This window comes from Pan troglodytes, chromosome 9, assembly GCF_028858775.2.
Source record: "Pan troglodytes isolate AG18354 chromosome 9, NHGRI_mPanTro3-v2.0_pri, whole genome shotgun sequence".
Classification (NCBI taxonomy): domain Eukaryota; kingdom Metazoa; phylum Chordata; class Mammalia; order Primates; family Hominidae; genus Pan; species Pan troglodytes.
The window spans coordinates 110,188,546-110,216,398 of NC_072407.2; the positions used below are offsets into that span (position 1 = coordinate 110,188,546).

The window sequence follows — 27,853 nt, forward strand, 5'->3', positions numbered from 1 at the left end:
GTTGGACACAGAAAGCCTCTGAGGTGATAAAAGTACTAATTAATGATGTAATTACTCGTTTTGCACTTCCTAAACACCTCCAGAGTGATAATGGCCCTTCCTTCGAGGAGGCTGTCACCTGGGGGTCTCAAAGGCAGTAGGCATACAATACTATCTTCACTGTGCTAGGAGACCACAATCTTCAGGAAAGGGAGAAAAGACAGATGATATTATCAAAAGGTACCGCAGAAAACTGTCTTGAGAGACTCATCTGCCCTGGATTACTTTTCTTCCCATAGCCCTACTACATGTCAGAAACACCCCTTCAAAGCTGGGTTTAATTCCCTTTGAAATGATGTACAGACGACCTTTTCTCACCAATGATTTCTTGCTAGACCAAGAAACCTCTGATTAGATTACATGTATAACATCTTTGGCCCATTTCCAATAGGAACTGAAACTACTGTCACAGGCCCAATTCTGTGAACTAGGGCCATCTCTATTCAACCCAGGGGACATAGTACTGGGTAAAGGCACATCCTACCCTCTCTCCCTCTCTAGGTCGGCACTGGGAGTGACCTTATACCATACTTCTTTCTACTCCTATGGCAGTAAATGTCACTGGAAAATATTCTTAGATTCATTATACTCGAGTAAAGGCCTGGGAAAACTGACGGAATTATCTCTGTTGACCTGGAACAGTACCCAAAGTACCAGTGTGAAAAAATCAGAGACCTCAAGCTAAATGACAAAAGGTTAAGTGTCATTAACCTACCACAGACATCCTCTTTATAGTCTCTCCTAGGCTTGCTCTTCTCACCCTTGTTCTGTTCCTCACAAGGCATCTTTGCCAAGGACCCCCCAAGGGATTATATACTCCCCTAAACAGTTATTTTTCTTCTAAAGTTTAACTGTCCCCATACAAGATTTAATTTCTTTCACTAGGGTGAAACAGCTCTAGCCATAACATTGTTTCAGCATGTTTAGTCTATTTTGCTCCTTATTTCTGTTATCTTTGGGACTACATTTTTCCCTTCTAGCTCCTCTTTGTATAATACACATATTTGGTCCATGTATATTTAACCTCCTTGTAAAATTTGTTTCTTCTCAATTAGAGATCATTAAACTCCATAGGTCATGCAAATGGAGCCTCAGACGATGGCTCCCTTTTACTGGGAACTCTTAGGCCTCTGAGAGAGATCAGACTGCTGTTTTTGCAAAACAGCACCCCGTCAGCAGAAAGCAGCAATTGTGGTCATTGTCCTTATCCTAATGGCAGTTAGATGTACTTCTTCAGAGGGAGGATTGATAGCAGCAAGAGACAAATTCCCAGGCAGACAGGGGTGGGTCCATGGTGAAACCCAACATTCAAGTCAAAGACAGCCTGAAGCCTGAAAACTGCATGCCAGTTCCAGACAGAGTCCACAACTAGAATGAAAACTTCCTCGATGCCTAAAGCCAATCCAATGATGCTTTTTCCAGGCCCACCCACAGACCACTCAACATGCACTCCCACATTCTGAGCCCATAAAAACCCTGGACTCAGCAACACATGGGGGTTACCTACCTTTGGGACCCCTATCACACAGAGGGTTATCCACTTTGGGTCCCCTCTCATGTTGAGAGCTGTTCTGTTGCTCAATAAAAATCCGTTTCCACCTTGCTCAGTCTCTCATGTCCATGTAACCTCATTCTTCTCAGATGCGGGACAAGACCCTGGAACCTGCCGAACCTGCAGAACCTGCCGGTGGGAAAGGGGCTATAACATTGTAGCCCTCCTGCCTTCTGCCAGGAGCGGACAGCCGCCCCACATGACAGGAAGCAGTGGCAGGGCCAAGCAGGCCCAAGAGCCGCAAGCCAGAGTGGGGCAGTGGGCCTGAATGAGCTGTAACACAAATGAGCTGAAACACATCCCCCTATCATTCGCTGCCTTGTGGATGGCACGAAGGAGACAGAGTTGTAACAGTCCTTTGATCTGAGGAATGGAAACAAATCCAGAATGATGAAAAGTGAACAGAGTCTCAGAGACCTAAGGGATGCCATCAATTTTACCAACATAAGCATAATGGAAATCCTAGAACGACAGAAATGCCAGCAAGAATATTTGAAGAAATAATGTCTAAAAACGTGCAAATTTGAGAAAAAACTTAATCTACACATGAAGGTAGCTCAACAGTCTCTAAGTAGGATAAACTAAAAGAGATCCATACCTAGACAGACCATAATCAAACTGAAAATACAAAGACAAACAAAATCGTGAAAGCAGTGAGAAACAACTCATCACATACAACGGTTTCTCAGTAAGACTGACAGCTGATTTCTCACCAGAAACCAGAAGTAGTGAGATGATATTCAAAGACTTGATGTTTACTTTGATTGTTGAAGAAAAAAGATAAAAAACTGATAGCAAAAAAAGGTCAACCAAGAATTTTCTTTTCTTTTTGAGACAGGGTTTCACTCTGTTGCCCAGGCTGAAGAGCAGAGGCACCATTATAGCTCACTGTAGCTTTGAATGCTGGGGCTCAATCGATCCTCCCACCTCAGTCTCCCAGGTAGCTGGGATGACAGGAACTCACAACTATGCCTGGCTAATTAAAAGAAAAAATTTTTAATAGAGATGGTGTCTCACTATATGTTGCCTAGGTAGGTCTTGAACTCCTAGCCTCAAGCGATCCTCCCACCTTGGCCCCCACAAAGTGCTGGGATTACAGGAGTAAGCCACCACACCCACCCTCAAGGAAGAATTCTATATCTAGCAAGACTCCAAACTAAAACTTTAAAAATTGTATGTTATCAAATAAACAACTAAAAGAATTAGTTGCTAGCAGATTTTCCCTGTAAGAAATACTAAAGGGGGACTCCTTCAGGCTAAAATGAGATGATACTGGAGAGTAACTTGATTAACAACATAATATAAAGCAGTATAGGCTAGGTGCAGTGGCTCATGCCTGTAATCCCAGCACTTTGAGAGGTTTAGACGGGTGGATCACTTGAGGCCAGGAGTTTGAGACCAAACTGGCCAACACAGTGAAACCCCATCTCTACTAAAAATACAAAAAAATTAGCTAGGTGTGGCGGGACTCGCCTGTAATCTCAGCTACTTGGGAAGCTGAGACATGAGAATCTCTTGAACTGGGGAGGCGAGGCTGCAGTGAGGCGAGATCATGCCAAGGCATTCCAGCCTGGGCGACAGAGCGAGACCCTGTCTCAAAAATACATAAATAAATAAATAAAAATAAAACAGTATAAGTGTTTGTTGTATATAAACTGTCTTCCCCAACTCTGCTTAAAAAGATAACTGTACACAACAATATGGGCATATAATGTATGAAGGTGTAATTTATATGACCTTAAAAACATGATCCAACTATATGCTGTTGTCACAGGATCCTTAGGGTGTCGCTTTTCCAGTTTGAAACCTCTGTGGCTGGTGGTGCCTTTGCCTGAGTTTTGCTAGGGCCTGCTGGGCTTGTTCCGCCCACTTGGCCAAGCAGGCTGTGTTTGGCTCATGCTACTGGGCCTAATCCCATGCCTGCTGGTGGTGAGCCAGGCATGAAGCAGTGAGGGGTGTATGAGTGAGCTCAGCCACTGAGCATAGTCAGGCATGTTGGATGCAGTGGGGCGGGCATATCCAGGCACTGGCTCCCTGTGAGGTTGCATCTGGATCAGACATACCACAGCGGCTTCCACTGTGGGTACTGGGGAACGTAGTGGCACCCTGAAGCTTGGAGACATCAAGAATCCCAGAGCCCCAAAGAGGGTGTCACAACCCTGGTTTGGGGAGCTCTTAGGTCTGGGCTCCCCAAAGGGCCTCAGCTCCTCTTTCCTTCTCATTGTCTGCAACGTGGTGAGCAAGGGGGCATGTTTCAGCCCTGTTTTACAGATCTTTCAGTCCTGCCTTTCAGTGGGTCCCATGTTATTATCCTGCGTCCAGGAAGAATAAGGTTCACGGTCAACTGGAAGGTGCGCAAGGCGGAGAGGAGCTTCACTGAGTGACAGAACAGCCCTCAGGAGACCTGCAGTGGGTAGCTCCTTTCCGTAGGCAGGTCGTCCCCACGAGTATCCAGCTCTCAGTGGAGAGGATACCCACAGTGGGAAGCTCCTTTCTGCAGTGCCTTTCTGTGCAGGCAGGTCATCCTGATGAGTGTCCAGCTCTCAACAGAGAGGAGACCCACAGTGGGTAGCTCCTTTCTGCAGGCAAGTCATCCTGACGAGTGTCCAACTCTCAGTGGAGAATAGAGCTGCAGTGGGTAGCTCCTTTCCGCAGGCAGGTTGTCCCAACAAGTGACCAGTTCTCAGTGGAGATGAGACCCACAGTGAGTAGCTCCTTCTCACAGCTGGTAGTCCCAACATCTCTGTGAGTCTGGCTGAGTCTGGGGTTTTTATGGACCTCAAATGGTAGTAAGTATGTGCTGATGGGTCCATGGACAGCCATGGGTGGGCACAGAAAAAGCACCATAAATTCTCACTCTGGGCCATGGATCTGCAGTCTGGCCCCCAGGCTTCAGCTGTCTCTGGCTTGAAGGCGTGGCTTCACCAGGGGCCTGCCCCTTTCCACCTAGGAGATCATCTGCCTCCTGCCACCATCAACCTGACATCCAAGGTACCCACGGTGCTTAGGCTGTTCATGCCAAGGGGCAGGCCCATGCCGAGTTGCCCTCAGCCTCACCCTTGGCCTCCCTCATGTGCTCATCAGAGCTCAAAGTCCAGAGGGGGACCGAGGCAGCATGAGGCTGGTGTGTTGGCGCTGCCCCTAGTGTGCACACACCCAGCCAGGTCCCGACAGCAGCAGGCTCAGCCTCAACTTTACTCTGAAATCGGAGTGGGCACCGGGAGCAGGGAGAGGCCAGGCAGCGGGAGTAGGCGCTTCCAAGCCTGCACGGAAAGGGGGGCTTCCCGGGCCCCCGAGAGTGCAGGGATGCCTGCTCCACAGCTGCAGCTGCACCTGGGAGGGCAGGGCTCCTGCCCATCCAACTTGGAAGGGGACAGGGCACCCATCTGTTCCCAGCTCTTGCTGCCCTGTGGAGCACACAGCCCTGGCCACACCTCCCATGCTGCAGCCGGCGTCTTGGCACCAGGTGCTGGACTGATTCAAAGACACCAACAGGGTGAAAGTAAAAGGATAGGAAAGATTACTGGATTACACCATCCAGTAATCAACTAAGACTTAAAGTTGTTATGTTAATACAGGTTGAGTATCCCTTATCTGAAATGCTTGGGACCAGAAGTGTTTCAGATTGTTCTCCCTTTCAGATTTTGGAACATTTGCATTATACTTACTGGTTGAGCATCGCTAATCTGAAAATCTGAAATGCTCCAGTGAACATTTCCTTTGAGGATCATGTTGGTATACAAACAGTTTTGGTTTTGGAGCATTCTGAATTTTTGCATTAGGGATACTCAACCTGTCTCAAAGTAGGTATTAACACAAACATTGTTACTAGAGACAAAGATAATGACAAAAAAGGTCAATCCACAAAAAGATAACATGGCTGGGTGCAGTAGCTCACTTTGGGGAGGCTGAGGTGGTAGAATCGCTTGAGCCTAGGAGTTCAAGACCATCCCGGGAAACCTAGTGAGAACCCACCTCTATGGTTTTTAGAAATTAGCTGGGCTTGGTGGTGTGCACCTGTAGTTCCAGCTGCTCTGGAGGTGGAGGTGGGAGGATAGCTTGAGCCCAGGAGGTCGAGGCTGCAGTGAACCATGACTGCACCACTGCATTCGAGCCTGGGCAACAGGGTGAGACCCTGTCTTTAACAAAAAAAAAAGAGAGAGAGAGAGAGACATAACACTTATAAACATAAATACACCTAACTGAGCCTAAAGTATAAAGCAAACTCACAGAAGGGAAAGGAGAAACAGATAATTCAACAATAAAGGTTGAAGGCTTCTATACCACACTTTCAGTAATACATAGAACAACTAGGCAGAAGATCAATAAACAAACAGAAAATTTAAACTGTAAAGCAACTAGACCTACCAGATAGCTATAGAACATTCCAGTCAAAAACAGCATAATACACATTTTTCTCAAGTGTACATGGAACATTTTCCAGGGCCGACCGTATATTAGGACATGAAATAAGTGTCAATAAATTTATGAGATGCAACTAAAGCAGTGCACAGTGGAAAATTTACAGCTATAAACACCTGTATTTAAAAAAGAGATGTCAGGCATGGTGGCTCACGCCTGTAATCCCAGCACGTTGGGAGGCTGAGGCAGGCAGATCACCTGAGGTCAAGAGTTCGAGGCCAGCCTGGCCAACATGGTAAACTCCGTCTCTACTAACAATATAAAAAATTAACTGGGTATGGTGGCAGGCGCCTGTAATCCCAGATACTCAGGAGGCTGAGGCAGGAGAATTGCGTGATCCTGAGAGGCGGAGGCTGCAGTGAGCCAAGACCATGCCACTGCACTCCAGCCTGGGTGACAGGGCAAGACTCCATGTCAAAAATAAATAACTAAATAAAATAAATAAATAAATAAAAAGATAAGCCAAGCATGGTGGCATACGCCTATAATCCCACCTATTTGGCAGGCTGAGGCAGGAGAGTACCATGAGGTGAGGAATTCAAGAGCCTGTGTCTAAAAACATCTCTTTAAATTAGGTAGGTGTGCTGGCATGTGCCTGTAGTCCCAGTAGTTCAGGAGTTCAAGGCTGTAGTGAACTATGATCGCGCCACTGCACTCTAGCATGGGCAACAGACTGAGATCTTGTCTCAAAACAAACAAACAAACAAGTAAACAAAAACCTTAAAATTTAAAATCAATTACCACATTGGGCCAGGCACGGTGGCTCACATCTGTAATCCCAGCACTTTGGGAGGCCAAGGCAGGCAGATCACGAGGTCAGGAGATCGAGACCATCCTGGCTAACATGGTGAAACCTCCTTTCTACTAAAAATACAAAAAATTAGCTGGGTGTGGTGGCAGTCGCCTGTAGTCCCAGCTCCTCGGGAGGCTGAGGCAGGAGAATGGCATGAACCTGGGAGGCAGAGCTTGCAGTGAGCGGAGGTCGCACCGCTGCACTCCAGCCTGGGGAACAGAGTGAGACTTCATCTCAAAAAAAAAAAAAAATTCAATAACCTCATCATCTACCTTAAGAAACTAGAAAAAGAGCAAAGCAGAAGGAAATAAGCAGAGTATACATAAATGAAACAAAAATAGAGAAAAATGAATAAAAACAAAAGCTAGTTCTCTGAAAACGTCAACAATGTTGACAATTCTGTAGCTAGACCAACCGAAAAAAAACACAGAATACTCAAATTATACTAGATCAGAAAAGTAAGAGGGGATATTACTATCAATATTATAGAAATAAATGGGAATGTAAAGGAACAGTATGAACAGTTGTTATCTCAACAATTTAGAGAATCTAGATGAAAAGAGTAATTCTTCGAAAGACCCTCATGTAGCTTAGATGTTGCTCCTGCTAAATCTCACTTTGAATTGTAATCCCCAATGTTGGAGATGGGGCCTGGTGGGAGGTGTTTTGGCCACAGGGGCAGATTCCTCATGCCCTGGTGCTATCCTTGAGATAGTCAGTTCTCACAAGACCTGGTCATTTAAAAGTGTGTGACACCTCTTTCTCTCTTGCTCTCACTCCTGCCATGTGAGAGTCCAGCTTCCCCCTTCACCTTCCGCCATGATTGTTAAGCTTCCCAAGGCCTCCAGAAGGCAAGCAGATGCCAGCACCATGCTTCCTGCAAAACCTAAAGAACTGTGAGCCAATTAAAACCTCTTTTCTTTATAAGTTACCCACTCTCAGGTGTTTCTTCATAGAAACACAAGAACAGACTAATAGACCCAAACTACGAGAACTGACTCAAGAAGAAACAGAAAATCTGAACAGACCTATAACAAGAAATGGAATTTGTAATAAAGAAACTTCTCACGAGGAAAAGCCCAACTGGGATCAAATGCCCTCACTGGTGAATTCTACAAAACATTGAATGAAACACCAATCCTTTACAAACTCTTTTTGAAATAGTAGGAGAGGACTTCTCAACCCATTCTTTTAGACCAATATTGCCCTGATACCAAAACAAGAGAAAGACATCACAAAACTACACGCCAATAATCCTCATGAAACTGGACATGGGAGCTGGGGTCAATGGCTCATGCCTATAATCCCAGCATTTTGGGAGGCCGAGGCGGGCGGATCATGAGGTCAGGAGATTGAGACCATCCTGGCCAACATGGTGAAAACCCATCTTTACTACAAATACAAAAATTAGCTGCGCCTGGTGGTGTGTGCCTGTAATCCCAGCTACTCGGGAGGCTGGGACAGAAGAATCGCTTGAACCAGGGAGTCAGAGGTTGTAGTGAGCCGAGATCGCGCCACTGCATTCCAGCTTGGCAACAGAGACACCGTGTAAAAAAAAAAAAAGAAACAAAGTGAACATAAAAGTCCTCAACAGGGTGGGCACAGTGGCTCACGCCTGTAATCCCAGCACTGTGGGAGGCCAAGGCAGGAGGATTGCTTGAGCTCAGGAGTTCCAGACCAGCCTGGGCATAATGGCAAAATGCCATCTCTACAAAAAATACAAAAGTTAGCTGGACATGGTGGTGTGCACCTGTGGTCCCAGCTACTTGGGAGGCTGAAATGAGAGGATCACTTGAGCCTGGGAAGTCAAGGCTGCAGTGAGCCATGATTGGGCCACTGCACTCCAGAATAGGTGACAGAGTGAGACCCTGTCTTCAGGGAAAAAAAAAAAAAAAAATCCTTAACAAAATACTAGCAAATCAAGTCCAGCAACATATAAAAACAGTGATGCACCATGACCAAGTGGGATTTAATGCAGTAATGCAAGGTTGGTTGAATAAAAATAAATCAGTGTAATATACTATATTCCTAACGTAAAAGACAAAAGTCACATTATCATGGAAAAAGAACAACTGAACAAAATCCAACCAATCTGGGCAATATAGTGAGACCCCCATCTCTGCAAAAAATTAAAAATTTAGCTGGGTATGGTGGCATGTGCCTATAGTTCCAGTTACTTGGGAGGGTGAGGTAGAAGGATAGTTTTAGTCTGGGAGGCTGAGGCTGCAGTGGGCCATAATCATGCTACTGCAGTCCAGCCTGGATGACAGAGTAAGAACCTGTTTCAAAAGCAAAGCAAAACAAAACACAACAAAACACTACCAAAGAAACAAAAAAAAAACAAAATCCAACACCCTTTCATGATAAAAACACTAGAAATAAAAAGAAATTTCCTCAACCTGATAGAGTTATCTATTAAAAAAAAAAAAGCCAAGTAACATCATCTTCAATGGTTTAAAATTTAAAGCTTTCCCCATAAGATCAGGGAAAAGGTAAGAAGGTCTGTTCTTGTCATTTCTATTCAACATTGCATGTATCCTCTAGCCCGGGCAATTAGGAAAAAACTTGAAATAAAAAGCATCCAGGCCAGGTGCGGTGGCTCTCACCTGTAATCCCAGCACTTTGGGAGGCCGAGCTGGGCGGATCATTTGAGGTCAGGAGTTCCAGACCAGCCTGCTCAACATGGTGAAACCCCGTCTCTACTAAAAATACAAAAATTAGCCAGGCGTGGTGGTGCCTGCCTGTAATGCCAACTACTCAGGAGGCAGAGGCAGGAGAATTGCTTGAATCCGGGAGGCGGAGGTTGCAGTGAGCTGAGATAGTGCCACTCCACTCTAGCCTGGGCAACAGAGCAAGACTCCGTCTCAAAAGAAAAAAAAAAAAGCATCCAGATTGGAAAGGAAAAAGTCAAGATTACCCCTATTTGCAGATGACATGTCTTATATAGAAAATCCTAAGGAAGCCATAAAAAAAAAAAAAAAAAACTATTAGAGGCCAGGCACCATGGCTCATACCTATAATCCCAGCACTCTGGGAGGCCAAGGCAGGCAGACTGCCTGAGGTCAGGAGTTCGAGACCAGTCTGGCCAACATGGTGAAACCCTGTCTCTACTAAAAATACAAAAAAATGAGCCAGGCATGGTGGTGTCCACCTTAATCCCAGCTACTAGGGAGGCTGAGGCAGGGGAATCACTTGAACCAGGGAGGTGGAGGTTGCAATGAGCCGAGATGGTGCCACTGCACTCCAGCCTGGGCAACAGAGCGAGACTCTGTCTCAAAAAAAAAAAAAAAGGAGTTAAGAAACCTCCCTGGGTGGGGCATGGTGGCTCATGCCTGTAATCCAGCACTTTGGGAGGCCGAGGCCAGCAAATCACCTGAGGTCGGGAGTTCGAGACCAGCCTGACCAACATGGATAAACCCTGGTGCTACTAAAAATACAAAGTTAGCTGCACAAGGTGATGCATGCCTGTAATCCCAGCTATTCCGGAGGCTGAGGCAGGAGAATCGCTTGAACCCGGGAGGCAGAGGTTGTGGTGAGCCAAGATTGCGCCATTGCACTCCAGCCTGGGCAACAAGAGCGAAACTCTGTCCCAAAAACAAAACAAAACAAAACAAAAACTATTAGAGCTAATAAATGACTTCGACAAGGTTGCAGGATACACAGTGAATATATAAAAGTCAATAAATCTCAATGAACTACCAAAAATTAAGAATGCAATGCTAGTTACAATAGCATCAAAAGAAATAAAATACTTAGGAATAAGTTTAACAAAAGTAAAGGACTTGCATACTAAAAACTGGAAAACATCACTGGAGGAAATTAAAGACCTAAATCCACACAAAGACATACTGTGTTCATGGACTGAAAGGTTCAATATTGTTAAAAACTCAATACTCCCAAAATTCACCGATACATTCAACACAATTCCTATCATAATCTCAACTGCCTTTTGTGCAGAAATTGACAAACATCCTAAAACTCGTAAGGTAATACAAGGGGGCTGGAATAGCCAAAATAATCTTGAAAATGAAGAAAAAGTTGAAGCACTTACACTTACCAATTTCAAAACTTACTGTAAAGCTACAGTAATCCAGACGATGTACTGGCATGAGGTTAGACACACAAATTAGTGGAACAAAATAAAAAATCCAGACTTTTCTTATTTATCTAGTCAACTCTGAAGCATGGAATCCAGACATTTATGGTCAGTTTATTTTTTTTCAGAGACAGAGTCTTGCTCTGTCACCCAGGCTGAAGTACAGTGGCTCAATCATAGCTCACTATAACCTTGAACTCCTGGGCTGAAGTGATCCTCCCACTTCAGCCACCCCAGTAGCTAGGACTAGAGGCATGTACCACCAAATAAATGCCCAGCTAATTACTTACTTATTGGTACAGATGGGGTGTCTCAATATGCTGCCCAGGCTGGTCTCGCTCCCCTGGCTTCAAGCAATCTTCCTGCCTTGGCCTCCCAAAGTGTTGGGATTACAGGGTGAGCCATTACAGCTGGCCTGCATTTTTCATAACAGTGTCCATTAATGAATGGACAAACAAAATATGGCATATTCATATAATGAAATATTCAGCTATAAAAAGGAATGAAGTACTAATACCTGCTACAACATGGAATAATGCTGAAAACATTATGCTATGTGAAAGTCAGACACAAAAAGCCAAATATTCTATTTCATTTATGTGCAATGTCCAGGCAAGGCAAATGTATAGATACAGAAAGTAGATTTGTGGTTGGCAGAGGACGGGGCAAGGGGGAATTGGAAGTGACTTAATAGTATAAGGATTCTGTTTGGAGTGATGGAAATATTGAAATTACTGGTGATATCTGCACATTATGAATCCATAAATATCCTGGATTTTCACACCCTGAAAAACAACGAAGTTTACATTTTGTAGTATGTGCATCATATCTCAATAAAAAAATATGATTCCAATTTTTTTTTTTTTTTTTGAGATGGAGTCCCGCTCTTGTCACCTGTGCTGGAATGCAATGGTGCAATCTTGGCTCACTGCAACCTCTGCCTCCCAGGTTCAAGCGATTCTCCTGCCTCAGCCTCCCAAGTAGCTGGGATTACAGACGCCTGCCACCATGCCTGGCTAATTTTTATATTTTTAGTAGAGACAGGGTTTTGCCATGTTGGCCAGGCTGGTCTGGAACTCCTGACCTCAGGTGATTTGCCCGCCTCGGCCTCCCAAAAGTGCTGGGATTACAAGCGTGAGCCACTGCACCCGGCCTATGATTTCAAATTTTTAATGTGTCGTATGAGGTTCTACTTGCTTTGTACCCTAATTTCCTCTTCAGCCTATGTTTTGCCATTCTATCGCTTCCAGCCAAACTGGTCTTTCAGTCCCACAGATACACATTGATTATATTTCAAGGCCATTGTTTATTCTATTTCCTTTGCTTGGGCAGCTAATCTTTTCTTAACCTAGCTATCTTCAACTCATTCTTCACAGTTTAGTATAATTACTCCCTATTCCCTACTATTAAATATTCCCTTATAGGTATTACTTAATACTTATAAGTATTCCCTTATACTTTCCTTTGAAGTACACTTATCTCAGTGCTGGCATAATAGTAAGTATTTGTTAGCTACTGAAATTATAAGTGGGAGCTAAAGGATGAGAACACACGGGCACATAGAGGGAACAACACACACTGGGGCCTATTGGAGGGTGAAGGGTGGGAGGAGGTAGAGGATCAGGAAAAATAACTAATGGGTTCTAGGCTTAACACCTGGGTGATGAAATAATATGTACAACAAACCCCTATGACACAAGTTTACCTATATAACAAACCTGCACATGTACCCCTGAATTTAAAAGATAAAAAAAAGAAATTATGTCTAACGTCTCTTCCAACTTTATAAGGTTCTACTCTCTTCACCTGGAACTGTATCTTTAACCAGGTCCAACAGGTGAAAAACCTAATAAGGTGGCCTACAAAGTCATTATACACTAAGGTTTTAAAAAGGAAAGGCAAGGATATGGTCATCTCCTTACAGGCAATGCCCTAGCTGTGATTTGGGAATCAACTCACCACTCTCTACTTGTAGTTGATGAATCTGTTTTCCAACCTCTTGCTAACTAATAAGAAGAAACAAACAAATATACAAATCAAAAACCAAAGGCATTGTGTTTTGGAGAAAGCATTTGGATATCTGAAAAAAGCTTTATCTCAGATAACACGACTTCAATCTTCCTATCATTGAACATCAAACCACAGATGTGAAATTAATTAGATCAAAGATACACTGCAATGTTTTCTTCCCTTTTTGTGAAAACTAGCTGGCTGAAAAGTAATTTTTATGATGGCTGGCTTTCTGACAGTTATAATATTTGGAATAGGTGAGTTAGCTGTTACTAGCTTTTTGTAAACACAAAAATTTAAAACATCTACAGACTATTAGAATCACCTTAAAATTAGGACAGTTGGAGCTTTTTCCTCATATGCTTCAAGATTTAGATTGAACACCTCAAATATACTTCCTTTTCATGGTGGAGTTTCAAGTACTTATCACCCTAGATGCCTTCAGTCACTTGGGGACTTCTGATAGATGGTGGTATTAAAATCTACTATAGATTTGCAGTAGATTTTTATCTATCTTAAAGTAGATTTGCTTTCCCTTAGACCATGCATTCTCAAAAGGAGTCATACTGCCCTAAGAGGGTGAAAATTGGTTCTGGGGCAGGGAGGAATGAAGAAAATCTCCCTCTTTTTATGCATAAATCACAGATACACATGATATATAAACATATACAATACATTCATGACACTAAAACATTAAACTTTCGTGTGGGGAGGAGGGTCAGGGGAAAAAAAAAAGCCTAAGAAGATTCCTTAAAGTTGTGTAATGAAATAAAGGTTGAGAAACAATGCCCCAGACAGAATACAGTGATACACAGTAAACCTTTTTCAGAAAAATATTGTCATTTGTGCTAGCATAACCTGGAAAGGAATCATCACAGATAATTCATGGCATTTCATAAAACATTATACCTCTGTATAGCACACACATAAGATGGGGCTGTTAAAAGCTAGATTACCTCTATAATAAGTGTTTAAGTTATAATGCATCTCAAAATAGTAATATCTAGGATACATTATCTTCTGCTCTTAACAACATGCCCCAACTTTGGCAATCTTGAGTTCTCATTTTAGATTAGATTTGATGTATTCTGGTTTACTTTTGTCCCAAGAGTTCCAAAATAATGTAGTAAATAGTTGACTACTCTCATGTTCACTGATCATTATATAGCAAGTCCTCGAATACCATCATTTTGTTCAATGTTTTTGTTTTACTGCTGATGAGGGAAAAAAATCAATTTCCGGCTGAGGACACTGTATATGTGGAGTTTACACATTTTCCCTATGCCTGCATGGGTTTTCTCCAGGTACACGTTTCTTCCCAAACTCCAAAGATGTGCATGTTGTTAACTGGTGTGTCTAAATTATTACAGTGTGAGCATGAGTGTACGTGGGTGTGTGAGTGCTCCCTTCAACAGAATGACATCCTGCCCAGGGTTAGTTCCTGCCTTGCACCCTAAGCTGCTGGGATAGGCTCTAGCTACCTGCAACCTTGAAATGGACTAACTGGGAAAGTAATTATCTTGTTTTTATTAATCCATCTTAAATGTATATATAGCTTACATGTATTTCAATGTTTAATATTAGAAGTGTTTTGGACTTTATTTACAAGTGTGGTGATATTTTTGTGACCAAAAATATGCTGAAGAAATTCTTGTATATATCAGTTAGCCTATGGTAAAATTAGTTTGATTATATATCATTTTGCTTAAAGTTGCAGTTTTCAAGAACCTATTGAATCTATTAAATTAGGCCTTACTATATATATATGATTAGTATCTGCCTACGAAATGTTTATTTATCATCATTAAGTATCTGACTATAACCAATTCTCAGTCAGGTAACAGGAAATGTTAGGCACAAATTAGTTCTAAATCTCTGGTGTTAGATGAATGAAAATCCAAATATGATGAAAATACTGGCTGGGCACAGTGGCTCATGGCTATAATCCCAGCACTTTGGGAGGCCGAGGCGCGTGGATCACTTGAGGTCAGGAGTTCCAGACCAGCCTGGCCAACATGGTGAAACCCAGTCTCTACTAAAAATACAAAAATTAGCCGGGCGTGGTGGTGAGCGCCTGTAATCCCAGCTACTTGGGAGGCTGAGGCAGGAGAATCACTTGAACCTCGGAGGCAGAGGTTGCAGTAAGCCAAGATCTCGCTGCTGCACTCCAGCCTGGATGACAAGAGTGAAATTCTGTCTCAAGAAATAAATAAATAAAATAGAAAATACAAACTGGGCACTAATCATCTCTTATCAGTATAATACAAATCGTTACTCTACAACTAATATTAGTTATTACTGTTTTTTCCTTTTATTCCTAAAAACAACTTAAGAATAAAAGAAGAGTTTTTTTTGTGTAAACTTACTGACAAAGGTCCCTGAATAGTTAAGAAAGTATGCCTGAGTTTCCTTCTTAACATAATACTATCTTCAGCCTACTTTTATTATAAGTGGAGGTGGTAATGAGCAACTAAATGAATTGAAGGGGAAACAACCGAAAAAGAGAAGAAAGGATAAGATCCTAACTATATGAAGGGTGTTTTTTCTTCCTACTTGTAGAGAGGGAAAGATAAAAAGAGAGGTTTAAAGCAAGCAAGAGATAGTAAAGCACGCTATGTGAAAACATCTCCTTCACATATTTTATTATTTCCCTAGAAAGATTAGTAATTTAATGTTCTTTAAGCATGCAAATAATTCTTAGGAAGCCTTACCTTATGTTGTCTTATATTACTAGATCCACAAATAACAGGGACAAGGTTTCTGTCTATAAAGTTACAATTTACTTGGAGATAGAAGATATATACACAAATAACTGTAATGCAAAGCAAAAATGGTAAGAAAATAGAGCTGACTTACTTCATGGGAAGGGAGGGGCTGGAGAAACCACTACTAAGCTTGGAAATTATGTGATGTTTGAAGGTGCAGATGAGTTCTGAAGGATGGTTGGGAATCCCAAAGAAGCTGACACAAAGTATATATGCAAGCATATTTGGGGAACATGTCCAGTTTGGATGCAGCACAAGGTTTATGAAGGGTAACAGTTGGAGATACAACAGAAAAGACAAAATGGGTAAGGATCATGAAAAGTTTTAGACAGCAATGAGTACATATGTTATTAAATAAACAAAGGGGAGTGTCATAATCAGAGCCATACTTTTGCAAATGTTTTATTAAATATCTATGTTTTGGTGATATAAAGGTGAATAGAACCAGCAGCTCTTGACCTGTTAGGGGTGTGTCAGTTCTGGTCCTGTTTGACCTCAAACACGTTCTTGACCCTTCTGTCGCTCTCTACTGTATGACATAAAGCTTGACTCTATATAGGCAACGTTCCCCAAGCTCTTCTGTCGGCCTGCTACTGGCTGGGCTCAGTAAATAGGAAGCACTGGTGGGAGGCTGGAGGGCAGGAGGAAGCAGCCATATTTTTCCCCCATTCCCTTTCTGCCTCAGTAGTCTCCTCTAAGACTACCACTCCCTCATCAGACAAGTCTTCCACGTTCCGCAGTCAAACCAGCCTCTTGGTTGCTTCCTCTCTCCTTATCCTTCTCATTAGCATAGTGGCTTCCTACTGTTGCTAACCACTGAGATGCCTTAGCTGTAAGCTGCTGGGCGTCTTAGCTTTTCTCTCACCAGTGTAAACGAATTCTCTCATTAAATCTTTCCATGTTAAATACTCAGAATGGTTTCTACTTTTTTTAATGCATGCTGTCTCATACAGAAGGTAACAAATCTATTCAAGAAAACCTTCACAGATGATAGTTTTGGGGACTCCCAGAACTTTTGAAGCTTGTCCATTCATCCATGACTAAGACTACTAATAAAACAAAAAACCAAGTAAGTTTCAAATTGGGAAGATGAAAAAGTTCCAGAAACTGATGGTAGTGATGGTTGCAGAAAAATGTCAATATAGTTAACACTACTGATCTGTACATTAAAAACAAACAAAAACAACAACAACAACAAACTCATTGTTTTGGGCTTTAAGAACTATACATTTTTAAGTGGTGAATTTTGTTAGTATATTTTATCAAAAAAAGTAAACACACATCTACAATGAGACATGATAAGGTTGTAACAGAAGTACAATGCTATGGCAACATTTAAGAAGTACTGACTGTACTTGCTGAATGAAGTTTCAGAGATCAGGCATGACCTGAACCTTGAATACAAGTGTACTAGGAAGACAAAGAGAAGTAGAATACATACAAGAATATTCAAAGAAACTTCAATTCGTTTGGCATGTCTGCAGCATAAAACAGATGTTAGGAAGTTGAGATCAAGTTGGAGAGGTAGGTAGGATCAGTTCCACAGAGCACCTTGAATAAATGGATAAAAACTGAACTGATGGCCCAGAGGCAATAAACACTTTGATGTATTCTGGCCCACACAACATTTTGTAAAATCCCAGCAAGGCAATAAGGGCTACTTAAGTGGAGTAGTGAGATGCAATAGTCAGAGTGCAGTATCCTGAAGGATAAAAGGTAGGTGAAGAACAGCAACTAAGTGGAATTCATTGTTCTTTGAATAAATTTGACTTGTGAAAGGGTGACACAGAACATAACACAGAATGTTCTGTTTAATGGGTGTCTAATGTCTACTGGGGTCCAGAAAAGTGTTTTTCTGTGTGTATGTTTAAGAGTTAAAAAAAACCTAATTATCTGAACACTAAGGGGAGAAAACTTAACTTCTCTATGTTCAGCAATTGGCACAGTGTTTGGAACATATTAGGCACCCAAAGATTTGCTAGAAAAAAACATTATGAAGGGACCAATAACAAGAGGAGCTGAAGATGGCGAGGGGGTACTGATAGGAAAAGAATCATGAGTAAATAATAAACCTGATATGAGAAAGATATACACGATATATATCTATTTAAGATGTAAAATGATAAACGACAAAAGTAAGAGCATTAGGCATGGGGAGGCTTGTATTGTATACCTCTGCCCATTTGAAATTTTTAGTAAGAATAGAATTATCTCAACTTTCAGAATAAAAGGTATAGTGTGAAAGCTTCAGGGAGATTTGTAACAACAGTAAATAAAATGAATTGCGAGGACAACTGTCTGGGAAGCCATGACAGAAGTCCAAAAGAGAAGTAATGGCAGGCACATTGCGGGATTGGTGGCAGTGAAAATGGAATGTGAATGACAAAGATTTTTAAGATAAGAAAACCATGGCTGGCGTTTTTTGTCCATTAAATGAAAAGCAGGAAGTCAGCAGAGTAGCTGGTTTGTGGAGAAAGAATACTCACAAATTGATGTGAATTATTTCAATTAGAAAATGATACTGCTTTCTTAGGACTTTCTTAACTAGGGGTGATTCTGCCCTCCAGGGGACATACTAGCAATATCTGGAGACATTTTCGCTGATCACAACTGGGTAAGGGTAGGGTGGGGAACGGGTGTCCTACTGTAATCTAGTGAATAGAAGCCAGGAATGCTGCTAAACATCCTACAATATTTGAGCACAGGATAGCTCCCCACAATAAAGAATTATGAGGCCCAAAATGTTAACAGTACTGAGGCTGAGAAACTATGTTTAAGACTATAGTTACCGAAACTCAACTAGATTACCAAACTGCCAAAACTCAGAATTCTTAAGCAAAAGATTAATCAGACATTAACAAAACATTAAACTTGTCATTATGTTTCTTCAAAAATGGATGGTGGAACCATTTCCGTTTAACGTTTCCTGCAAAATGTGCTTATCAAGAGCCCTGCGCAAATAACATTTTTGTGGACAGCGCTGGGCATTTAAAAGAGGCACAAGACAAATGGGTTTTCCGAACAATAAAATAATGGTAGTAATGGCTGTGAATACTATGGGAGGTTTCATCACAGATGCTTGCTATTTACTTTTAGGGACGTCGCATACGACGTCCGTAAATTACTGGCTCGGGTTTTGAGCTTTACCTGGCTCTCGTCCCCTGTAGTACAATCCTCTTTATTCTTTCAGGGGACAAACAACAACAAAACCCGTCTCTCACACAGACAATACACCCTGACAGACAAGTGACCCACAAACCATCCCTCCTCAAATGAAGGTAAAACTAGGGCTAGAAAACGTTCAACTAATTTAAGGCAATTAACCCTCTGAAATTTTTCGCTGATCAAAGGAACAGGAATTGCTGTTTTAAAATATGCAACTGGCATTTCACACCTCTACACTGGACGACGTATTGCGTGGAGGATGGAGAAGGAAGATCACCCCTACTCCCAAATTCGTAGTTATAAGGGCGGGTTATTAGAAGGGCGCCAGGAAGGTCTCTCTACAAAGATGGGGGGCCGGGGAACTCCCTACTTGCCCTATCTTGGTCCCAACACTGAACCAAGGAAAGTGCGCCCAAGGTTGAAGCACACGCAATCCGTCCGTCATGCAGACAAATGCTCTTTCAGGGGTCCTAATTAAGTGTGGAGGCCTGACTTTCCTTCCGAATCCGCCCCAGGTGTTCCACCCCGAGCTTCCCCTCGGCCTTCCCCTCGCCACGCAGCCTCTGAAGAGAGGAGCATCTACATACAAAGAGGCTTAAACTGCCCAGAACCTCCGAATGACGAAGAATCACCGCCAGTCTCAACTCGTAAGCGGGGAGGCAAAACCCCAAAGCTTCCCTACCCAGGGAAAACCTTTGGCCTCAAAGGTCCTTCTGTCCGGCATAGCCGGGTCCAATAACCCTCCTTTCCGGGTCCGCGCTTACCCAATACAAGCCGGGCTACGTCCGAGGGTAACAACATGATCAAAACCACAGCAGGAACCACAATAAGGAACAAGACTCAGGTTAAAGCAAACACAGCGACAGCTCCTGCGCCGCATCTCCCGGTTCCAGTGGCGGCACTGAACTCGCGGCAATTTGTCCCGCCTCTTTCGCTTCACGCCAGCCAATCGCTTCCGCCAGAGAAAGAAAGGCGCCGAAATGAAACCCGCCTCCGTTCGCCTTCGGAACTGTCGTCACTTCCGTCCTCAGACTTGGAGGGGCGGGGATGAGGAAGGCGGGGAGGACGACGAGGGCGAGGAGGGTGGGTGAGAGCCCCGGAGCCCGAGCCGAAGGGCGAGCCGCAAACGCTAGGTCGCTGGCCATTGGTGGACATGGCGCAGGCGCGTTTGCTCCGACGGGCCGAATGTTTTGGGGGAGTGTTTTGAGCGCGGAGACCGCGTGATACTGGATGCGCATGGGCATACCGTGCTCTGCGGCTGCTTGGCGTTGTTTCTTCCTCCAGAAGTGGGCGCTGGGCAGTCACGCAGGGTTTGAACCGGAAGCGGGAGTAGGTCCCTGCGTGGCTAACGGAGAAAAGAAGCCGTGGCCGCGGGAGGAGGCGAGAGGAGTCGGGATCTGCGCTGCTGCCACCGCCGCGGTTGATACTACTTTGACCTTCCGAGTGCAGCGGTAGGGGCGCGGAGGCAACGCAGCGGCTTCTGCGCTGGAAAATTCAGTCGTGTGCGACCCAGTCTGTCCTCTCCCCAGACCGCCAATCTCATGCACCCCTCCAGAGTGACCCTTGACTCCTCCCTCTCCTCACTCCATCTTTCCTGGCCTCTCTCCGGGTTCTTAGCGGACTTGGCCAATAACCTCCTCCTTTTAAACGCCCTGAATTGAACCCTGCCTCCTGCGCATCCTCTTTTCGTGTCACCTTAGGGTTCAGATTTAACTACGCGACTTGACTAGTCATCTTTTGATCTCTCGTATTTAGTACTTTTAGTCAGCGAGCATGTATTGATATTTCAACTTCAACCTCGCGGTTAAGAGCTTGGGCTCTGGAATCATACGGCTGGAATTGGAATTCTGTCAGTCGTGTGGCCGCTCTCTACTGTCTTGTGAAGATAAGTGAGATAATCTTGACCTGTGGTGAGCACTCGTGAGCGTTAGCTGCTGTATTTACCAGGTACAGATAAGACAACTACAGTGGATGATAATGTATGTGGTGATAGGGGAGTACTCTGATGGTAGAGGAGTGACTTTGGTTCTCTGCAAACTCAGCCTGAGACTATCAATTCAGTTTGTGGTGAGACCTCTCAGTGTTACCTTGGCAGATGGTAGAAGCCTTCCAAATGGAAGGAAAAATGCGTGTAAAGGCACAAAGTGTAGAAGGACCCTGAAGTTCCAGAGTGAGGCCTGGCATTGAATGAAATATATTTTGTGGGTTTTCAGCTGCTGAAGTCATAGGAATGGATGAGACCAAGAAAACAAAGCTGTTTTTGAGGTATGAGCGGAAGAAGAGGTATCAGGAGACTTTCGAAACAGTCATAACGGAAGTTAATATGATCATTGCTAACATTTGCTGTGTTTCAGGCACTGTAAGCATGTATATGGGTCCTTACAGGGACTCATAGAGGTAGGTACTAGTATTGTTTTTCCTTTTATCATTGAGAAACTGAGGTTTGAAGAGATTAGTGAACTTGCTCTAGATTATACAGTTTGTAAGTGGCTGAACCAGGATTTGAACTAATACAATCTGACTACAGAGGCCACACTCCTTAGCACTAGAAAAGAATGGCATGCCAAGGGCAGAGTTATTTCTAGGAAGATGGGATATAAGCGTCATTGTCAAGTTGTGCAAAGGGGTCAACTTGGTTGAGATCTAAAAAGGAACACTGAATTCGTCAATTCAGAGGCTCGTAGGAAGTAGGAAATCCTTATCTTTTCGTTTGAACCTTGAGTGGAACCCAGATATTCTGGATTAATGTATAAATGAAGTTCATCTTTATATGGTGACACTCATACTCTAGTTGACTACCTAATAGTTCCTCTGCCTTCTTTCAGTTCCGCCAACATACTGTGTTCTTTAACATTGTAGAACCCTTTGGCTATAAGCTAGTCTCCTTCCCTGAAGTGTTGGTCCTCTAGCCCTTTTTTTGATTGGCACCAGTTAGTTCAGATCTTGGCTTTATTATAAACTCCTCTGAGATATATGTTCCCTGACAGTTTATCTAAAATGATTCTCTCTACAGTTATTTTCTATTACTGTGTTTTTGTTTCCTCAGAGGCATACATCACAATTTGGAATTATGCATTGGTTTATCAATTTACTTGTTTATTGTCACCCTGCTGCCCAGATATGACTTCATGAGGGTAGGATTTGTATCTGTTTAGTTCATTATTTGTTTAGCTATAAGTAGTAAATATTGTTTGCATCTATCAGTGAATGAACATCTTCTGTTCATGTAGATAATACTGAACTGTTTTGTTTTCTTCAAAATAATCATTAAGAAGCTGAAGGTAAGAAAAACAAGTTCAAGGAAGTCACACCATGGGGAAAAAAAAGTCAAGTTTAGGGCTGCCTCTTCCGGGAAGTGTCAAATCTTTAGTATATTTAGGAATAAAGGTGCCAAACCTTATGGTTCTTTGGATATTGCTAAGGTATTTTCATTGGTTAGATTACCAGTTTCATTTTCCTTATTGACTCAAGAGGGCTTTAAACTGAGATTGAAGAAGTAAGAAGATTCCTAGATAAAACCATAAGGAATGGAAAAACAAAAATGATAATACTTGTCCACAGGAAGTATATAATCAAATGAAAAGAACTCAAATAACAATCTGTAATCTATAGCAGAGTAAAGCGGAAGTTGTAACAGTGTTGGGGGATGGGGGAAGTCAGAAGAACCACCAGTGAATACAAAAGGAGAAGAGAATCAGAGCCATCTGCTAATAAAATGGGTAGTCAGCTCTTTTTGTTTTTTTTGTCTTGTTTTGTTTTGAGACAGTCTTGCTGTGTCGCTCATGCTGGAGTGCAATTGCGTGATCTCAGCTAACTGCACTTTCCGCCTCCTGGGTTCAAGTGAGTCTCCTACCTCAGTCTCCCCAGTAGCTAGGATTACAGGCACATGCTACCACACCTGGTTAATTTTTGTATTTTTAGTAGAGACGGGGTTTCACGATGTTGGCCAGGCTGGCTGGTCTCGAACTCCTGACCTCGTGGAACGCCCACCTCGGCCTCCCAGAGTGCTGGGATTACAGGCATGAGCCACCACGCCTAGCCCCGGTAGTCAGCTCTTACTGAGAATATTCAAAGACAGGGCATTCATTTTGTAGGAGACATTCCTTCCTTCATAGGAAGATTGGACCTGGTCTTTTAGTTCCTCCCAATTTTGAGATTCTGTGAGATTGAATCGGGGCAGAGAAACATACTTGATCTTGAAAGATTAAGTAGAATTTAGATGGATGGATAGGAGAAGGACTTTCCCTACCTTTTTACTTCTTGAGATATAGGTATGTGTGGGTATAATATACATAAATATATGTATTTTTTCTCTGTTTACAGACATTCATAGTTTAATAAAAAACTTCTTTGTATTATATAAAGGTTTAGATCAGAACTAGTGAAACAGATGCTGTTTCTTTTTTTTTCTTTTCTATTTTACTTTAGGTTCTGGGGGTAGATGTGCGGGTTTGTTACACGGGTAAATTGCATGTTGCTGAGGCTTGGTGTACGAATGATCCTGTCACTCAGGTAGTGAGCATAGTACCTGATAGGTAGCCCTTCAAGCCATACCTCCCTTTCTTTCCGTCCCTCAAACAGTCCCCAGTCTCTGTTCTTCCCATCTTTGTGTCCATGTTGAAATGCTGTTCTTACTACATTTTTTTGAAGGACATCAAAAGAGAGTTTGATTATATCAGAAGCCCCCAAAAGAAGAGAGCTACTCAGTGGAATCAAGGCATAGTAAAATATAGTTGATCCTTGATATTTGCAAAGGATACCACCATAGCATAGAATTTGCTTCATTTCCTTTTAAAACAGAAATGTCATTTTACTCCTATTGTTATGTGTTAAATAAGAACCTTAATACCAGTTGAGATGGAAGTGGTAGTCAAAGCTTACTAGCTCTGATAACCTCCTACTTATCAGCTCCAAAGCATGTTTTAAGCCTTTGGCTCAGCAAAATGACATGTCTCTCCATATAAGCAAGAGTGCTTTTTTTTTTTTTTTCTTTGAGACGGAGTCTTGCTCCGTCACCAGGCTGGAGTGCAGTGGCGCGATCTCCGCTCACTGCAACCTCTGCCTCCTGGGTTCAAGCGATTCTCCTGCCTCAGCCTCCTAAATAGCTGGGACTACAAGCGCACACTACCACGCCTGGCCAAGAGTGCTTTTAAATAGTTCATTGTCAATGTTAAATCCTTGAGTGCTCATTTCCTTATTTACCTGGCTGTTTTCTATTCATCTTTCATGTCTCAATTTAAATGTCATGTTTCTTTGGTCTCAGAGTAATAAAAAGTAAATATACTTCCCCCATCTCCCGCCCTGACAGAGCCTTCCTGTGTTGCCCAGGCTAGAGTACAGTGGCTCGATCTTGGCTCACTGAAAGCTCTGCCTCCCAGATTCAAGTGATTCTCCTGCCTCAGCCTCCTGAGTAGCTGGGATTACAGGCGCGCGCCACCAAGCCCGGCTAATTTTTGTATTTTTAGTAGAGGCAGGGTTTCACCATGGTGGCCAGGCTGGTCGAACTCCTGACCTTGTGATCCTCCCATCTTGGCCTCCCAAAGTGCTGGGATTACAGGCGTGAGCCACTGCGTCCAGTGTAAATTATACTTTTATTTTAATCCTGCTACTACTGCAAGCAAGGCAAACATTTTTGTGTTACAGCATTACTTGTATAGATTTTAAGAAAATCTCATTTTAAATACGGAAATGTTAAGAAAAATTATTGTGCCTTTGACCAGAATGTGCCTCTAATTGTACAGTTAAATCTAACTATAAATACTGCAGTATAAAATAATTATATACACATTTTTCACACCTCTTTCTCTCTATATATGCATATATACATATACATATATATACCTATATGTATTTTTTTTACAGACAGTGATGTGTGTTCTGAAATTGTGAACCATGAGTCTAGTACTTAATGATCTGCTTATCTGCTGCCGTCAACTAGAACATGATAGAGCTACAGAACGAAAGGTAGTAAATTACTTAAATTCAATTTTTCCTTGAAATAAGTGTGATTAGTAACCCATTATTATTTCCTTTTTATTTTCAGAAAGAAGTTGAGAAATTTAAGCGCCTGATTCGAGATCCTGAAACAATTAAACATCTAGATCGGCATTCAGATTCCAAACAAGGAAAATATTTGAATTGGGATGCTGTTTTTAGGTATTCTATTCAAATTTATTTTACTGTCTTTATTTTTCTCTTTCATATTTATTTCTGTTGTGATATTACTTTTGTGTGTAAGTCTTAACATTTATCTTTGCTTCCTATATATCATTATGCCTTGCGTATGAATTTGGCATTTAATATTTATCCAAAACATAATTTTTAAAGGTTGTTCATATAGAAACTTAAAAATTATAAATTATTTCTTCAATAAAATGTTTTAGACATATCTCACTCAAAATTGAGAGAGAATTTCTTTCATTTTAGTTAGTTCATAAGACTTCAGATTAGAGGAAAAAATTATAATAAATGTTTGGATATTACTTTCACACCTTTAAATATTACTCTGATTATAAGTAAATGCTGTGTGTTAAATTGTAATAAAACAAGTAAAAGGAAGATTGGAATACTTGTGTATGAATTTGGTTAAAAACAAAAAATACCTCGAACAATGAAAAAACACAACTGATTGCTGGACAGGAGTGGCAAACAGGGTTGATGCATTTTTACATTGAGACATCATTTTCAACCGTGAAATCCATTTATAACTAGAAACAGATTGTAAGGATTAGGAAAGATGAATAAAGTATTTTAAATACTGAGAGTATTAAATAAACTAGAAATAACATTTGTAGTCAAGAGGAAGTGTGTATTTAGTTGTCCTTCAGTGTTTATGACAGATTCTGTTTTATTTTTAGCTCCTGTTTGGTATTAGATTGACTGTTAACAGATTTGAAAGCACATAAAATGAAACATGCATGCTGTTTTTCCTCTGATTTTCTAGTTTATTTTAAATACCACAAATATAATTATAACCTGAAGATGAATACTATTTTGTATAAGCTGATCTGGTAGGTCAAATATGCACCCAGCACTCCTGGCTAGTTATGAATATCTTCTAGGCAGGCTTAATTTAATGGCTGGCAACATTACCAACTGCCTAAGAAAGAGGTAGATCCTCTACAGTATAAGAGAAGGAGTTGAGAGAGGATTGAGAGGGTCCTTACTAGCATTGTAAGCTTTTAATGACAAATTTAGAAAACAGGCAGTAAAGCAATAGAAAGTCATAGAAGATTAAGAGCTTTGCAGACCAGACATTAAATTGGTCTTGTAGGAGTTAGGCCTTGAAAGAGAGATTTAATTGTTTTATTTGTTTTTTTCAGCTGATGTAGTAATCTAAGCAAGGTGGTTTAAAAGTTGCTCTTTGTGATGGCATGAACAGCTTTTGAAATTATTATAATTTAAGTATTCAACGAGTTTCTGAAATTGCATTTTGTTTTCTTGAAGATTTTTACAGAAATATATTCAGAAAGAAACAGAATGTCTGAGAATAGCAAAACCAAATGTATCAGCCTCAACACAAGCCTCCAGGCAGAAAAAGATGCAGGAAATCAGTAGTTTGGTCAAATACTTCATCAAATGTGCAAACAGAAGTAAGTGATGTTATAAATTATAAATAAATGGCTTAACAGATTACTATTGCATGAGTTTTTTTTTTTTTCAGATCATTTTAAGGACTTAACTGTTGCATAAGTTTGTTCTAAATATAATAAGATAAAAGTTGAGTGTAAGTACATATAATGATTTTTATTTTTATTAAAAGGTTTTTTTTTAGGGCTAGTCAAGTGAAGCAGTGGGAGTGGAGAAGGAACAAAGAAATCTGTAACTGGTTGTGATCAATTCGTTGTAAACACCACTGCACTCAGGCCAGCCTGATTTTTAATATTACAAGTTCAAATATTTGGGGAAATTTATGCAAGCATAGAATGACAGAAATCTGAGGATTGAAGGGATTTATTTATTTAAGAGATAGGGTGTCACTCTGTCACCCAGGCTGGAGTGCAATGGTGTGATGATAGCTCACTGCAGGCTGAAGCTTCTCTGTTCCTAAGTGATCCTCCTGTCTTGGCTTCCTAGTAGCTAGGACTACAGAAGTGCATCACCATGCCAGGCTGATTTTTTTTTTTTTTTTTTAAGAGGTGTTATTTCACTGTTCTGCCCAGGCTGATCTTGAACTCCTGGCCTCAAGCAGTCCTCCCCCTGCTCAGCCTCCCTAGTTATTGGTATTACAGATGTGAGCCACCATGCCCAGTGAAGGAATTAAAAATTACTGTTTTAACTACCCAGTCTTGGATGCCCTCTCTACATCCCTAGCCTTTAGGTAGAAGTGCAGTCTTCATGATTGAATATACTTTCAAGGCTTTCTTTTCCATCTTTGAATAGCATTAACAGTATTAAAAACTGGCCAGGTGCAGTGGCTCATTCCTGTAATCCCAGCACTTTGGGAGGCCAAGGCAGGCAGATCACCTGAGGTCAGGAGATCGAGACCAGCCTGACCAACATGGCAAAACCCCGTCTCTACTAAAAATACAAAAATTAATTGGGCATTGTGGCGCACGCTTGTAATTCCAGCTACTTGGGAGGCTGAGGCGCTAGAATTGCTTGAACCCGGGAGGCAGAGGTTGTGGTGAGCTGAGATTACGCCACTACACTCCATCCTGGGTGACAGAGCGAGACTGTCAAAGAAAGAAAAGTATTAAAAACCTGTCTTTTGTTACTGCTTCTCCCTTCTGAGAGTATATCAAAAACTCCTATTTATGTTTTTAGTGTGACATCCTTAGAGATGTTTGAAAGTAGCCACAATATTTCCTAAGTCCTCATCTCTAAAGTTCATAATCTCACTTTCTTCAGCTCACGTGACCTAGGTTTTATGCCACTCTCCTCTGAATATTCTTCACTTTAATTGTCTGTCTTAAAGTGTGGGCCTCTACTTACAGGGAAGAGGCCAGAAAAACAAACAAAAAAGTGTGGGACTCATTTTTTTTAATACAGGCTCTTGCTCTGTAGCCCAG

General features: G+C 41.9%; 2 protein-coding genes across 14 annotated transcripts in view; one reads left to right on the forward strand and one right to left on the reverse strand.

The window, feature by feature from the left end:
- The window catches only part of NPAT (nuclear protein, coactivator of histone transcription), a 67,477-nt gene extending 47,589 nt beyond the window's left edge, over positions 1 to 19,888 (reverse strand). For 3 of the 12 annotated variants that reach the window (XM_063783375.1, XM_063783374.1, XM_054662667.2), the window contains exons 1-2: positions 19,607 to 19,745; positions 1,547 to 1,720 (exon numbers count right to left, since the gene is read on the reverse strand). Coding sequence is in view for 3 of the 12 variants with exons in the window: in XM_508739.8 (XP_508739.3) it covers positions 19,607 to 19,643 (37 nt within the window). In the remaining 9 variants the exon portion in view is untranslated. Of the gene's footprint in view, positions 1 to 1,546; positions 1,721 to 19,606 lie in introns of those variants that run through there. The other 9 variants (XM_508739.8, XM_009424110.5, XM_016921941.4 and 6 more) reach the window with 5 other exon arrangements.
- A 305-nt stretch (positions 19,889 to 20,193) lies between these two features.
- Positions 20,194 to 27,853, forward strand: part of ATM (ATM serine/threonine kinase) — a 146,150-nt gene continuing 138,490 nt past the window's right edge. The window contains exons 1-4 of one of the 2 annotated variants that reach the window (XM_016921933.4): positions 20,194 to 20,293; positions 24,705 to 24,806; positions 24,886 to 24,998; positions 26,289 to 26,434. In XM_016921933.4, the coding sequence (XP_016777422.4) occupies positions 24,735 to 24,806; positions 24,886 to 24,998; positions 26,289 to 26,434 (331 nt within the window). In that variant the 5' untranslated portion in view covers positions 20,194 to 20,293; positions 24,705 to 24,734. Of the gene's footprint in view, positions 20,294 to 24,704; positions 24,807 to 24,885; positions 24,999 to 26,288; positions 26,443 to 27,853 lie in introns of those variants that run through there. The other variant, XM_063783373.1, reaches the window with a different exon arrangement.